The sequence below is a fragment of the Lagenorhynchus albirostris genome, chromosome 1 (assembly GCF_949774975.1).
Source record: "Lagenorhynchus albirostris chromosome 1, mLagAlb1.1, whole genome shotgun sequence".
Taxonomy (NCBI): domain Eukaryota; kingdom Metazoa; phylum Chordata; class Mammalia; order Artiodactyla; family Delphinidae; genus Lagenorhynchus; species Lagenorhynchus albirostris.
Genome location: NC_083095.1, coordinates 76,439,027 through 76,453,448, shown reverse-complemented (window position 1 = coordinate 76,453,448; position 14,422 = coordinate 76,439,027). Strand labels below are relative to the sequence as shown.

General features: G+C 46.0%; 1 protein-coding gene across 1 annotated transcript; it reads right to left on the bottom strand.

The window, feature by feature from the left end:
- Window positions 1-7,713: 7,713 nt before the first annotated feature.
- RNASE1 (ribonuclease A family member 1, pancreatic) lies at window positions 7,714-9,334 on the bottom strand. The gene is made up of 2 exons (XM_060168377.1): window positions 9,242-9,334; window positions 7,714-8,513 (listed from the first exon to the last, which is right to left on the bottom strand). Exon 2 carries the CDS (start codon window positions 8,481-8,483, stop codon window positions 8,028-8,030), a length of 456 nt encoding a protein of 151 aa, XP_060024360.1. The 5' UTR covers window positions 8,484-8,513; window positions 9,242-9,334; the 3' UTR covers window positions 7,714-8,027.
- Window positions 9,335-14,422: the final 5,088 nt, after the last annotated feature.

Below are 14,422 nucleotides of genomic sequence, written 5' to 3'. Positions count from 1 at the left end.
CCAGAAACTATGGTATGTGAGTTTTTGCATCTCAATGTCCTGTCTCTGGCAAAACATGAGAGTATCATGCTCCTGCATTTTTGGCAACCTGATGAGTATGAAATAGGACAACATTGTCATGTAGGCAAAAAAAAAGATGCTATTTGCATCTTTAGATCCTTGGTTCCTAGTACAATGCCTGACACTAGTGGGTTTCTTTTCATTTTATTTAATTTATTTATTTATGGCTGTGTTGGGTCTTTGTTCCTGCGCGCAGGCTTTCTCTTGTGGCGAGCGGGGGCTACTCTTCGCAGCAGTGGGTGGGTTTCTCATTGTGGTGGCTTCTTTTGTTGCAGAGCACGGCTTCTAGGTGTGCGGGCTTCAGTAGTTGTGGCACGCGGACTCAGTACTTGTGGCTTGTGGGCTTAGTTACTCTGTGGCGTGTGGGATCTTACCAGACCAGGGCTTGAACACGGTTCCCCTGCATTGGCAGGCAGATTCTTAACCATTGCATCACCGGGGAAGTCCCAGACACTAGTGGGTTTCTTTTTATTTTTTTTTAATCTTTTATTTATTTATTTATTTATGGCTGCGTTGGGTCTTTGTTGCTGCATGTGAGCTTTCTCTAGTTGGGGCGAGCCCCTACTCCTCTTCGTTGCAGTGCATGGGCTTCTCATTGCGGTGGCTTCTCTTGTTGCAGAGCATGGGCTCTAGGGCACACGGGCTTCAGTAGTTGTGGCACAAGAGCTCAGTAGTTGTGGCTCTCGGGCTCTAGAGTGAGACAGTTGATGAAAGTTGAATACAGTCTGTGGATTAGATAACTGTATAGTTTCAATGCAAATTTCCTGATTTTGATAAGTATACTTATTTTAAACCCTTGTAAAAAGAATGTTCTTGTTTTTAGGAAATGCATAGTGAAGTATTTAGGAAAAAGGGCAACATGTCCATAACTTACTCTCACACATTCAGAAAAAAATTTATGTATCTGTACATAAATATGTGACTAATAAAGCAAATAGGAAAAATGTTAATGTTTAGAGAATATAGACAAATGATATACAGGAATTCTTTGTATCATTTTTGAAACTGTTCTGTATATCTGAAATTATTTCAAAATGAAAAGTTTAAAAATATTTTCAGGGGCTTCCTTGGTGGTGCAGTGGTTGGGAGTCCGCCTGCCAATGCAGGGGACGCGGGTTCGGGCCCCGGTCCGGGAGGATCCCACGTGCCACGGAGCAGCTGGGCCCGTGCACCGCGGCTGCTGAGCCTGCGCTCTAGAGCCCACGAGCCACAACTGCTGAGCCCGCGTGCCTGGAGCCCGTGCTCCGCAGCGGGAGAGGCCACCGCGGTGAGAAATGCGCGCACCGCAACGAAGACCCAAGACAGACAATAAATAAATAAATTAAAAAAAAAATTCAGCACGGTCATTTACTACTTGTGCAAATTACCTATCTTTGCAGATAATCAGTTGCCTCATTTACTAAGAAGATATTTACCTACTCACTTTCATTTATAGAATCTACCAAACTCTACTGTGTCGGGCACCCTGCGAATCACCAGCCACAGAAAGATGAAAAAGACCGGATCACTGGTAGCTTTCAGCGGAGTGGGAAAAACAACCAAGAAAACTGGAATGTTTAACGAAGAGTGACTAGTGTTCGTTCTCAGGGTGGTTTCAAGACCTGAATGACCTAATATAGATTTAAACATACATATAAAAGGGGCTTAATGAAACTCCTGGTACCTCATCCAAGTAGTTCCATCTCCCCTTTGGATGATTACAAGCTTCAAGGAAAGTACTTTTAGTTCCCTAAAAAAGACATCCTCAGATAGCCCCCTTTCTAGCCAGCTCCCAACTTCCTGTCTTTCCCCCTGGGACGGTGATGGCAGCCCTGGTGTCTCTCTGTGTTCAAATTTCCTCTTCTTATAAGGACACCAGTCAGATTGCATTAGGGCCCACCTAAGGCCTCATTTTAACTTAATCACTTCTTTAAAGGCCTTAGCTTCAAATACATTCTGACTTACATCTTACATTTCTGAGAAGTTAAAGTTTGAACATATAAATTTTGGGAGAACACAATTCAGCTTATAACAGTGATTATAAAGAGAAGTTTCATAAGAGCCCCAAGGCCCTAAGCGATGGTGGGAGGCATCCCTACATTTAGGTCTTTAATTGTAGTTTGGCAACTTTTCCGAGGAGAGGATACAATAAGAATAAGAGCTGTTCCCTGCTCTTATGACAACGGTTATTTGGGGCCTACCAGTGGTTGTGGGGATTTCACAGACAGCAGCTTGTAAGGAAAGGTACTGAGGAAAGAACTGATGTTTTTTTATATCTCCCATTGTCCTGGTTGACTGAAGGAATTGCGAGAGTACATGGAGGCTGGAAAAGCAGTAAGTACTGGGCGTCACACTACTGAGCTTAAGTGAAATAGCAAGGCTTGCCATAGAGGGGGCCCACACCATTTTTGGCCCACACCAAAAGCCCAAGAGAAGAAGGTGGAATGCTGGGAATGCAGAGCTACATTTCCTGTGAGAAAAAAACCAAAAAGAAAAACAGATTTTCCTCCTACTCCTAAGTGACCTGATTAGTTATAACCTTCCAGGTAGTCAACAGAACCATCTATGCCAACCCTTCTGATCTTGTTTTCTCATCCCTTTCTACCTCTAAGTCTCATCCATACTTACTTCCTGACACCGTATTTGTAATCCCTCTGTCTTACTTCTATACTCCTGTGCCTTCTTCATTGCCTGTTCTGTCCCAACCTCAAGGCTCCCACCTACCCAGGGTCTGACTGAGAACAGATCCTGTTGGTGGTTCCAGGACTTAGAAGCATATCATAGGTCTCTCCACCAATACAGAGCTTCCTCTGCGGAAAAGAGAGGGCAGAGGGAGGAAGGTTTAGGGTTTTGAAGTTAGGGGGCTTTTGTTTTTGTTTGTTTTTGCACGTGGATGTTCAATCACAATTTGTTGAAAAGCTTATCCTTTCTTCCTAGAATTGCTTTGCACTTTTGTCAAAAATCATTTGACAGTATTTGTGTGGGTATGCTCTGGGCTCTCTATGCAGCTCTGTTGATCTATGTGTCTATCCTTCCACCAATTCACACAAAAATATGTACACAGATGTTTAAAGCAGCTATCTTCATAATCACCCGGAATGGAAACAATGCAAACGTCCTTCAACAGGTGAATGGATAAATAAACCATGGAACATCCATGCAATAAAGTGCTACTCAACAATAAAAAGGAACGAACCACTGATCCATACAACTTGGATAAATTTCATAGGCATTATAGTGAGTAAAAGAAGCCAGTCTTGGGAGGTTACATACTGTGCAATCCTATTTGTATGATATTTTTAAAAGACAAAACTATAGTGACAGAGAATAGATCAGTGGTTGGCAGGTGTTGGGGTGAGGGGAGTGTATGACTATAAAGAGATAGCACAAGGGGATTTGGGGGGTGGTGGAACTGTTCTGTGTCCTGGTAGTGTGCAATTCATTTATACAAGTTAAAAATTCATAGACTTGTATACCAAAAAGATCAATTTTCCCATATGATATTTTTTAAAAAAGAAAAAAATCAAAACAGAAAAAGAAGGAAAATGTGGAAGCAAGGCATAAAAGCACACACTCTGGGAGTCAGCAGACCTGGTTTTCATCATTCCATACTTGGCTTCATGCCTCAGTTTCTCTTTTTTAAAAAATATTTATTTATTTATTTTATTATTTATTTTGGTTCCACCGGGTCTTAGTTGCAGCATGCAGGCTTTTAGTTGCGGCATGTGGGATCTACTTCCCTGACCAGGGTTCAAACCCCGGTCCCCTGCATTGGAAGCATAGACTCTTACCCACTGGACCACCAGGGAAGTCCCTCTTTGTTTTTAAGGTGAAAGTTTTAGAGCTAGATTACAAAAGACCTTCCCTGCCCTGATGTTCCTTAATTCCACAGATCTACAAACATGATCACATTCATATTAGGCGTGTGCACACACACTCATGGTCCCATGCAAACAGATTTTGTCTCTATGTTACAACAGCCCAAGCTCTCCTTATCCCAGAGCCTTTCCCTTAAATAATTGTCTGGCAGTATTTATGGGAGAGGAAGGGGGAGCTTGAGGGAGGTGGCGAAGAGAAGCTGCCGAACATGTTGGCCTGAAGCAGGGCCAGCTCCCAGCCTCTATGAGGAATGTTTCCAAGAAACTCAGGAAATTCCTGGTCCCACTCCCGCATTCTCTTGTTGTTGCCTTGATCTCGCCACCACATTACTCTCTCCCGTCTGCGGATCTGAGCCAAGCTAAAAACCTCCATGGGCTCTCAGGTCCCAGGAAGCCTAACAACGCCTAGCAGAGGCTAGCTGCCAGCCTTGACTCTCAGAGGCTGCCTAAAGTCGCCTGAGAGGAAACTCTGCCCTAGAAGCATGTTTGAAGTCCACTGGGATGACCTAGACCTCTGAACATGGCTTTGCACTGAGAAGAGCTCTGCACCAAACCAGATCTCAATGACGTGACTCTTCTAGAGATGCCTACCCACAAAGAGCCAGAAACTGCATGCCAGGGCTCAGCACTCACTGCTAGACATGGATGTTCAGCTAGAAAGTCCTAAGCGCTTCCCTGGTGGTCCAGTGGTTAAGACTCCCCACTTCCACTGGAGGGGGCACGGGTTCAATCCCTGGTCGGGGAACTAACTGACACACACACACACACAAAAAAGATAGGGAGTAGAAGGCGCTAAGCGTAAGGGGACTTTGAGATAACCAAACCCAAGCCCTGGGTTTTACAGATTAGACAACTGTGGTCCAGAGAGGGCTACAGAGTGCCTTAGGGGCACAGCACAGGGAGCTGATAGTAGGGCAAGGACTACATTAGGTGCCCTGGCCCAATTATCCATCCAGCTGCAGACTGAGGGAAGGTGGAAAAGGAAGGAAACTGACCCTGAATACAGGCCCTGCTCAGACTTGTAGCGAGAAGAAACCAGAGGATGACATACAGTAGTGATGAGCTTTAAAGTACAGTCACCACACTGGCTAGTAAAACAGGCCTACTGAGACTCTGTCCATCCAGATGAACAACTCCTTCTCTATTGTTAAGTAAGAAGACAATAAGGGAATGGGAAGGGAGATAAGCGCCGGAGGGAGGAAGCTGAGATGAAACCATCCCACCTACACTTGCTGCAAGCCACAAAGAAACCTGAAGTATATGGGAATTTACTGAATGATTTGCAGAGGTGTTTGAGATTAGTCCCCTAGAAAGTGGCTCCTGGGAGACAGTTTTGAGACGCTTCCAGGTATGCCGCGGTTTAGTCTTCAGGAGGTAACACTTTCATTCTGAAACTTCTCTGCAGGACCTCCATCATGCATCATGAATCATGCACATGGAGGGCCGCCCCACATTCGTGATCAATTTCCCAAACCAATATTGAGGCGCCTTCTGCCACGGGCAGGTAGATTCAAAGCCCTTTAGTGCTCCCACTTACTCTGTGAGGGCTGAATCAGTCTCAGGAGGCAAGAGTGGCGATTGGGAGCAGCCTTTCATTTTCCAGTTAGACAGAAAGCACAAAGTGCAAATGAGGCAGCACTTGGAAAGAAAGAACCTGACGCGATGGCCCTTTACTCTGTTCATTGAAGGTATGGGTGACCGATCTGTTTCAGGCTGGAAGACTATTGGCTGCTGGAATTGAAGGGGAATTTACCAGAGAGAGACAGGAGAAAATCAGCATGTCAGAAGACACTCTGATTTTGTCGGTACAGGTAAAATTGCAGGAGTAAGGTGGACGCTACGATGCATTTACCTGTCCACCGAGAATGCAGAATTCCTGAAGCTTGTTTGGTTTGAAGACTCTTCTGAAAATTAACATTATCCTTCTTAGAAGAATCACTGGATATGGTCATTTCTGTCTTTAAGCAGGTACCCATCTTCACATGTTAGCACCTCAATTTTAAGATGAATCTGCCTGGGTCAGTCTCCTAGAAGAGGTTAATACTCCTTTATTTGTGGGATTGCAATAGTCGCCCCACAGAACAGAGACCTCTGATTTGTCTCCCGACGACTGGTGTTTCTCTCCTTGACTCTGCCTGATGGCTCTAGGACAGGACTTGATCTTCCCCTGCCCAGAGTCCTCCTATTCAGAGCACTTTCCGCCCCACCTCACCCCCGTTTCCCTGGCTGTGCAGGTCTGCACCCGGACCATCCGCTAGCACCTATCACTTTATTCCCCGGGTGGTCCCATGGCCAGGAAGGTGCATGGAACCAGTAGCCAGAGCTGGTGATTGTGCAGAATAGATGCAGCAAAGCTCCAAGTGAGTGTTCAAAAAAGATCTCCTAAAGTGTTCTCTTAGCACTAGTAGGAGGGAAAATGAGGAGCTTTGGGTTTGGAAACAAGGGTGAGATGAACTTAAGAAAAATTCTATCTAAAGAAAACAGAACTAGAAACTTAAAGTTTCCCTTTTTTCCCTCCTCCATCCTCACTGTTTGTAAGGAGTGAGATCCCCACTACCAACAAAATAGCTGGCCACCCCTCTGACCCAAAGCCCTTCTTCCTCTTACAGAGGCCCCAGAGCTAAGCACTCACTTTACCTAAAAAACACACAACCACTTCCAACATTTATAAATGTAGTACACAAAGACAATGACAGAACTGGTCAAACTGGTTGGCAGTAGGACCTTTCTCTAGTTCTATGACCTTGTCTAGAGCTTGATGCAGGTGTAAACAGGGGGTCATATGAAATGATTAAGTGATGACAGAAGTCATGTTTAGGCTTTTCAATGGATGTAAGAAAGGGTTGCCAAGGAGTGAGCAGACTCATAGGCCAAGTGCCCTGGGAACCTGTGAGAGCCCCCAGCAAGCGGAGGCCGAGAAAGCCGTGACTCCACAGCACTCGGTGAAGGAGGGAGACTGGGGAGTTTCCTTCTTGAGGAAACTCCAATAGCAGAGAGAGCAATGACAGGGAAGCCAGGAGACCCAAGGTCTAGTCTCAGTCGGACATTAACGAGCCGTGAGCAGGTGGCTTAACCTTTCCGAGATTCAGGTTGCCCCTCTGTAAAAGGCGGGGGTTACATTAGGTCAGGGATGGCCAGTGGGTGGCACACACACCCTCACCTCTCTCGAGCCTTCGGTAGAGGCCACTGTTCCATCACTTCACCGTTTAGGTATTTTTCTACAGCATTCTAGGCAGGCACTTCCAATTAGAGTTGGTCCACAAGCTGAAATCTACTCATCCTCCCCCCACTTGACGATCGCTGAAGTCCTTCCTAGCTCCTGAATGGAGGGTTCCAACTTTGTAAGGAAGAGACAGCCAGCTTTCTGATTTAGCAATAGCTCCCTCAAGAAAAGGAAGATGGAAATTTAGGGTCATAATTTCATACACTTCTCCTCCCCGCCTGAGACCGAGCAGGGTCTTCCCAGGGTCACGCTGTCCTTCCTTCTGTGCCAGAGATTTTTGTATCTGAGCTTCACCCTCTGTCAGCTCGCCCAGCATGACACTGTCCCAGACCGTAGCTCCTTTTTATCTAAAATAGCCCACACTTTAAAACTGTATTGGGCATCAAGGAACCTACAAAGAGAGGAATTATCTCAGGTCAGTGAAAATCAAAAGTCAGAAGAGGTGGCATCTGAGGATTCCATTCGCCACTCACCAAAGCTAACCAGACTCACGGTTCTCTCCCCTGTCAGGAGAGCGAGCACACAAACAGCACCTGGATGGAGCACACAAACAGCACCTGGATGGGGACGGCATCAGGAATTCAAGTGGTTGCAACTGTGTTTTATTGAAAGAAGCAGTGAAGTGGTCAACATAGGCCCCATCTCACAACCCACTCCTCACCCCCCAAGCCACGCAGGGGCCAGCCTCAGGCCAGGGGAGCACGTGTGTGTGTGTGTGTGTGTGTGTGTGTGTGTGTGTGCGCGTGTGCGTGCGCGTGCGCGCGCGCGCGCGCACAGAGGAAGGGGGTAGATGAGAGCCCTAACTAACTTGAGTTCTTGCCTGCAGGGCAAGGAAGCGAGAGGGGGAGAGGCGATGAGGTGGGGCATCTCTGGCTTCAGGTAGATACCTACACAGAACCGTCAAAGTGGACTGGCACGTATGGGTCCCCCTCACAGGCCACGATGATGTGTTTCTCCTTCTGGCTGGTCTTGTAGGCACAGTTGGGGTACTTGGAGCTGCCTGTCTCGCGGCACTCTGTGATGTACATGGTGGAGTTGCTCTCATAGCAGTTGGTCTTCCCATTCTTGCAGTGGATGTTTTTCTGGAAGCAGACGGCCTTGACATCTTCCAGGGACTCGTGCACAAAGGTGTTCACCGGCTTGCACCGTCCCTGGGTCATTTTTCGGCGCATCATCATTTGGTTGCAGTAGTTGGAGTTGTTGCCTGGGGAGCTGCCGGAGTCCATGTGCTGCCGCTGGAACTTCATGGCCGGGGATTCCTTGCCCAGGGAAGGCTGGACCCACCCCAGCACCAGCAGCACCAGGACCAGCCATGGCAGCAGGACCAGGGACTTCCAAGCCATGGTGGTCTCACTGCCCTGGAGGAGCCGCTCCTGGAAAAGGGGGAGAGGAGGAATAACATCACCTTAGAAAGAGAACCCCAGCTCCCACCTGTAGCCTCCCTGGCTTACGGTCTCCAGGTCAACCAGAAAGATGTCCCTCTCCCTGCGAGCTTTTCCAAGTAACAAGACAATCACATATACTCTTCTCCACAAACATTTGATTCCCACTCCCTACAGAGAGGCCGTCCTCCCCTCTGGGTGGTGACCCTAGAAATGACCTAAAATCCTAGCAGCCCTGTATTTGAATACAGAAATATTTTTGATACGAAATACCTTTGAAACATAAAACACCTCCGTACCCAGCGCTCACACGGCTCATTAGAAGATGCTTTTGAATAAACCATTAAATAAATAATTCAAATTTTGAATAAGCCAAATTGTATCCCTGAGATAACCACCAAGTATTCATCCAGGATCACGGTGGACAGAGCCCTGTTGTCCTACAACACAAGGGAAACTCAGCCCCAGTGTTTTACACTGGCATCATAAAGGGATGCCATTGTGTTCCAGAGAGAGATGCTCTCCTCCCCCAACCTGGGGGCTGCTCCTTCTCCAGCCCCATGGGCTCTCTGCAGCCTACGTTCTCCATTCCTGACCCCAGCTCTGCCCCCTGCCCACATCTGCCTGGCCCGATTCTCAGGCTAGCCTCACCCACCCTGGCTCCCCACTCTCCAACCCTCAAGCAGAAACAGCTCCTGTGTGCCTCTTGGGCTGCTTACCTGAGTCTCTAGCTTGGTCTCTGAGAGAGAAAAGGCAGTTTCTGCAATCACTCTCTCCCAGGGGTATGGACTTTATACAGATTAAAAGGAGGCTTGGCTTCCAGGAAAAGACCAGTGGGAGGAGCATCTTGGTCTCAGTCCCCAGGAAAACAAGGTCATATGAGGAAGGGGTGGGGAATTGCCCAGGCCACCCTTTTTTCAGGGCTGCTGGGGAGAGCGAGTCTTTGCCTATAAGAACCTTTCTTTCTATAAGCAGCAGAGAAAGCCACTATAGCACTGTTGCTCGAACCCCAACCAAGTCCTTCTTGTCTCTTTGCAAGCCGTTTTCACCAAATAGCCCTTGGAGGTTAGCAAAATGCACATAATATGTGATCACGGGAAGGGGAGGGAAAGGGAGGTCCTCTCTTGCCCTGGGAGTCCTGGAGCTGCTTTGGCCAGAATTCCACATCTCCCACCAGCTCCTCTGCTGGGGGAGCAGGGAGAAGTGGCCAGCTGCCCCAGCTGGAAGGCTTCCCGGATCTGGAGAAGAAGGGGGAGAGTACCTGAACACGGAGGAGTAGAAAGCAGCTTCGTTCGGTGTGACCTCACCCAGTTGTGGCCACTTCAACACTCCTGGGCTGTTGAAGGAGGGTGTGTGGCCATTCTTATCTATAGTGACTTCTCATCCCGTAGGCCAGAGTGGAGGAGAGGAACTAGGGATGAGCCAAAATGCAAAATCCCCTTTAGAGAAGAAATAGAGAACATCATATTTCTTAGCAGTAAAATTTCATCCTAGAAAGAGACGTGCATTTGCTGGAAGACAATTTTATTTTTATTTATTTATTATTATTTTTTTTGCGGTATGCGGACCTCTCACTGTTGTGGCTTCTCCCGTTGCGGAGCACAGGCTCCGGACACGCAGGCTCAGCAGCCATAGCTCACGGGCCCAGCCGCTCCACGGCATGTGGGATCTTCCCGGACCGGGGCACGAACCCGTGTCCCCTGCATCGGCAGGCGGACTCTCAACCACTGCGCCACCAGGGAAGCCCTTTATTTATTTTTAAAGTATAGTTGATTTGCAGTATTGTGTTAGTTTTAGGTGTACAGCAAATTGATTCAGCCAGATAAAACGGAGGACAATTTTAATCCCTTTGGAGTGAGAATTATCAAAGTATCTCTCCATGCTCTAGGTTTACACTACCTTAGTCCAAATTCTGGTTTAGCACCTTAAGCCCTGGGCAAGTTTCCTCATCTCTAAAATGGGGATGATAATAACATGTTCCTTTTAGATTTGCTATTAAGACAAAATAAGGTAAGATGCAGAGGGTTTAAAACAGTGCTTAAAAAGCCAATGATGGTTCATGTTGGGAGGAGGGTTAAGACCTCCCACAAGGAGTCTGTTTAAACAATACTGGGTGATCTCCGATTTGCTTTCCACAGGAGGTGGAGTCAAGTAACTGCCTGGCAAAACTTTTGTTTTGCTAAAATCCAGAGCTGAAAATAGCAGGCAGTTTCAAAGCCCTGGGGAGTAAAAGGGAAGCGGGGAGAGAGAGGAGAGGAAACTTGAGGGAAGAACAGAATTCTTTAAGGGGAGATTTTAAAATTGTTTCGCCACATGAAATCCAAGAAATTTTTGGTAAAGTCAGCATTATTTTCTAGTGTGTATAAATTTGGAAGTGGAAGTGGGGTCAAGGAGGACGTGGTGAGACATGAGCTTTTAGTCTCATGTTTTTGTAGTTTACCTACCACCCAGGTTTTCTTTGCTTCTTAGTCTTTGGATCATACTCATACCATCTTGAGTGGTGTTGGAAGGAAAACTTTTCCTCTACCCATTTATGTTCTGCTCTGGAGGCCTGTGAATTAACTGACAAAAGACAGATTAACAGAAGAATTGACCAAGTTTATTCATCTGCATATGGAGGAGCACAAAAGAAGTAGTTCCCTGAACAGCTAGGGATAAAGGTTTATACATCAACTTAATGGGGGTGGGGAGGGGAGCAAATAGGGACTCTTAAGGAAATAAATGGGTTTTTTTTTAAAGGAAAGATAAATGAGCTTTTGGGGGAATAAATGGGACGTAAAATAATTTGTGATAATGTTTGTCTTTGCAAGTGTGAGTAGTGTGTCTTCGTCCTGGCTGCAAAACTCCCCTAAGGGGATTTATAGCAGCTTTACTCTCTGAAGACTCTGCCTTTATTCAGATGAGGGAAGCTCCAAAAAAGCTTCTTTCTGCATCTGCTGGGTTTCAAATATCTTCAGTTTAAAACAACCTTCATATTAACTCTGCAGATCTGAGACGGTACCCACAGTAACAAATTTAGAATTTGTTCATTTATTCATTCAACAGTGGGAATACAGAAATAAGTTACAGGGTCTGCCCTAAAGGTACCTGATAGGATAGTTTGTATTCATCAGGTGAGTCCCACCAAGGTGTTGGGCATGGCTGCACGAAAACAATCATTCATTTGGCACCTTTCCCATGCCAGAAGAATTTCAGGGAGTTGGTTCACCAAGAAAATTTCAGAGTCACAGTTCAAATATGAATAAGTTTTCTGTAACCCAAATAAGTTTCTTCAATAGCCTACCCCAGAGCACCCCAAACTATAAGAAGTCATTTTTATTTGCGATACGCGGGCGTCTCACTGTTGTGGCCTCTCCCGTTGTGGAGCACAGGCTCCGGACGCGCAGGCTCAGCGGCCATGGCTCACGGGCCCAGCCGCTCCACGGCATGTGGGATCTTCCCAGACCGGAGCACCTGCATCAGCAGGTGGACTCTCAACCACTGCACCACCAGGGAAGCCCTATAAGAAGTCATTTTGCCTGTTTGTGCATGGCAATCTGGACAAACCCTTGGGGTTGTTTTTGTTTGTTTGTTTCTTTGGGCTGTGCCGTGTGGCTTGGGGGATCCCAGTTCCCCAAGCTCACACCTGGGCCCCTCCTCCCACGCTCCCCCTGCAGTGAAAGCGTCAAGTCCTAACCACTGAACTGCCAGGGAATTCCCAGCCTTGAGGTTTTAATTCAACTTCATGGAAACAATCAAAAACCCATCCTTGCTATAGCCTTACCCTTGGCCTTCTTGCCTTAGGGCAAGAGCTACAGTTGCAAAAGTTGATGCTTCTGCTAAACTAGTTCTAGGCTCCCTGTGATTCATGGTTCCTCATGCAGTGAGACATTACCACTGACTGAGAACACACAACACTTTCCAGCCAGTCCACTAACTCCTTGTAAGATTCTATTACTCTCTCCATCTCACATACTGTTCACCACAGAAGCACCCTGAATCCTTCCATTCTCCTGCTGCTACCAGAAGAAGGGGAGCCCCATGATCATCTTACGTTGGCAGGGAACTTTCTGTATCTCACTCATTTATTATAGACTCCAGTTGACACTCCTATTCAGTGCTCTCACTGACCTAATTTTATTTGTTGATGAATCATACCTCAAAACTGAAACTGGAGGTTATCAAGTAGGATATAGTATCACTAACTAAACTCTTCAAAATAGAGCTTGTCAACTAGCCAAAGACCAGCGAGTAAACATACAGACAGCAGGTATGCTTTTGGAGTAGTATATGATTTGGGGATGCTTTAGAAACAAGCATCAAAATGGACAAGTCGTCAAGGAAGTTTTAGATGCATTCCTACTTCTTAGAGAGTGGTTATTCTAAAGATTGAGGCCCACATTAAAAGAGATGATATGGAAGGTAAAGGATTGCTCTAGCAGATCATTATGCCAAAGAAACTGCTTTAACCAAGATTATGATTTTATCTAAGCCCTCAAAGAATAAATCTCTGGAAGGATTCAACAAGGTCCTTATAAAATATCAAAATTTAGCCCCTGATTTTTGAAAAAGAAGAATGAAAAAATTCTGGTTGTACTCTTCACTTAAATAATCCCTGATGCTCTCAAGACAGCTGCTTGGTGACTTTCATAGCTAGAGAGGAGAAGTCAATACCTGGCTTCAAAGCTTCAAAGGACAGGCTGACTCTTGTTAAGAGGTTAATGCAGCTGGTGACTTTAATTTGAAGCCAGTGCTCATTCCCATTCTGAAAATCTTAGGGCCCTTAAGAATTATGCTAAATCTACTCTGCCTGTGCTCTATAAATGGAGCAACAAATCCTGCCTGTGCTCTATAAATGGAGCAACAAACAAATCGGCTTACAACATGGTTTACTAAATATTTTAAGTCCACTGTTGAGATCAACTTCTCAGAAAAGAAGATTCCTTTCAAACTATTACTGGTCTTTGACAATGTACCTGGTCACCCAAGAGCTCTGATGGAGATGTACAATGAGACTCATGTTGATTTCGTGCCTGCTAACACAACATCCATTCTGCAGCCTATGGATCAAGGAGTAATTTTTAATTTCAAGTCTCATTATTCAAGAATTACATTTTGTAAGCCTATAACTGCCATAGATAGTGATTCCTCTGATGGATCTGGGCAAAGTAAATTGAAAACCTTCTGGAAATGAGCCACCATTCTAGGTGCCATTAAGAACATTAATAATTCATGGAAAGAGGTCAAAATATCAAATTAATAGGAGTTTGGAAGTTGATTCCAATCTTCATGGATGACTTTAAGGGAATCAAGACTTCAGTGGAGGGAGTCACTGCAGATGTGGTGGAAATAGCAAAAGAACAGAGGCAGGAGATAGATGGGCCCCGGCTAAGCAGCTGAAATATGTCCCCTGTGGACAGATACTCCAAGATAAAGATAATGGCAGGAAAAAGGAGGAGCGGAGTCCTGCCCAGATAAGAGATGAAGAGACCACATATTTCTCATTCTTGAGGTCCAGGAGACCTTCCCAACTACACATGTGCAGAAAGGCTCCTCAGGGGCCAAAAAGGAAGGGGGCACCACCCCATAATAGGTGGTGTCAACCTTCCCACAGTCCTCTTCGCTGGAATCCACCTTGGCTAAGAGATGCGTGCACACACAGGGGAGACTCTGAGTTATAACAAATACAAACTCAGAGCCAGGCAAAGCAAGATGATTGGCCAGAGGGAACCTGGAAGAAATGCCCCATATAAGTGATTCAAGCTACCACTGGGGCACGACTCTCTCTCTGAGCCTGCCCCTGTGTGTCTATTCACAAGTAATTTCTTTTTCCCCTTCTAATAAACACTTTACTTGTTTCACTACTTTCTGTCTCTTTGTTGAAATTCATTTCTACAAAGCAGACAAGCCAGGGCCTTGTC

Bases quoted from the DNA above. Each gene is read 5' to 3' on its own strand.
- RNASE1 (XM_060168377.1), bottom strand. From the start codon at position 8,483: ATGGCTTGGAAGTCCCTGGTCCTGCTGCCATGGCTGGTCCTGGTGCTG.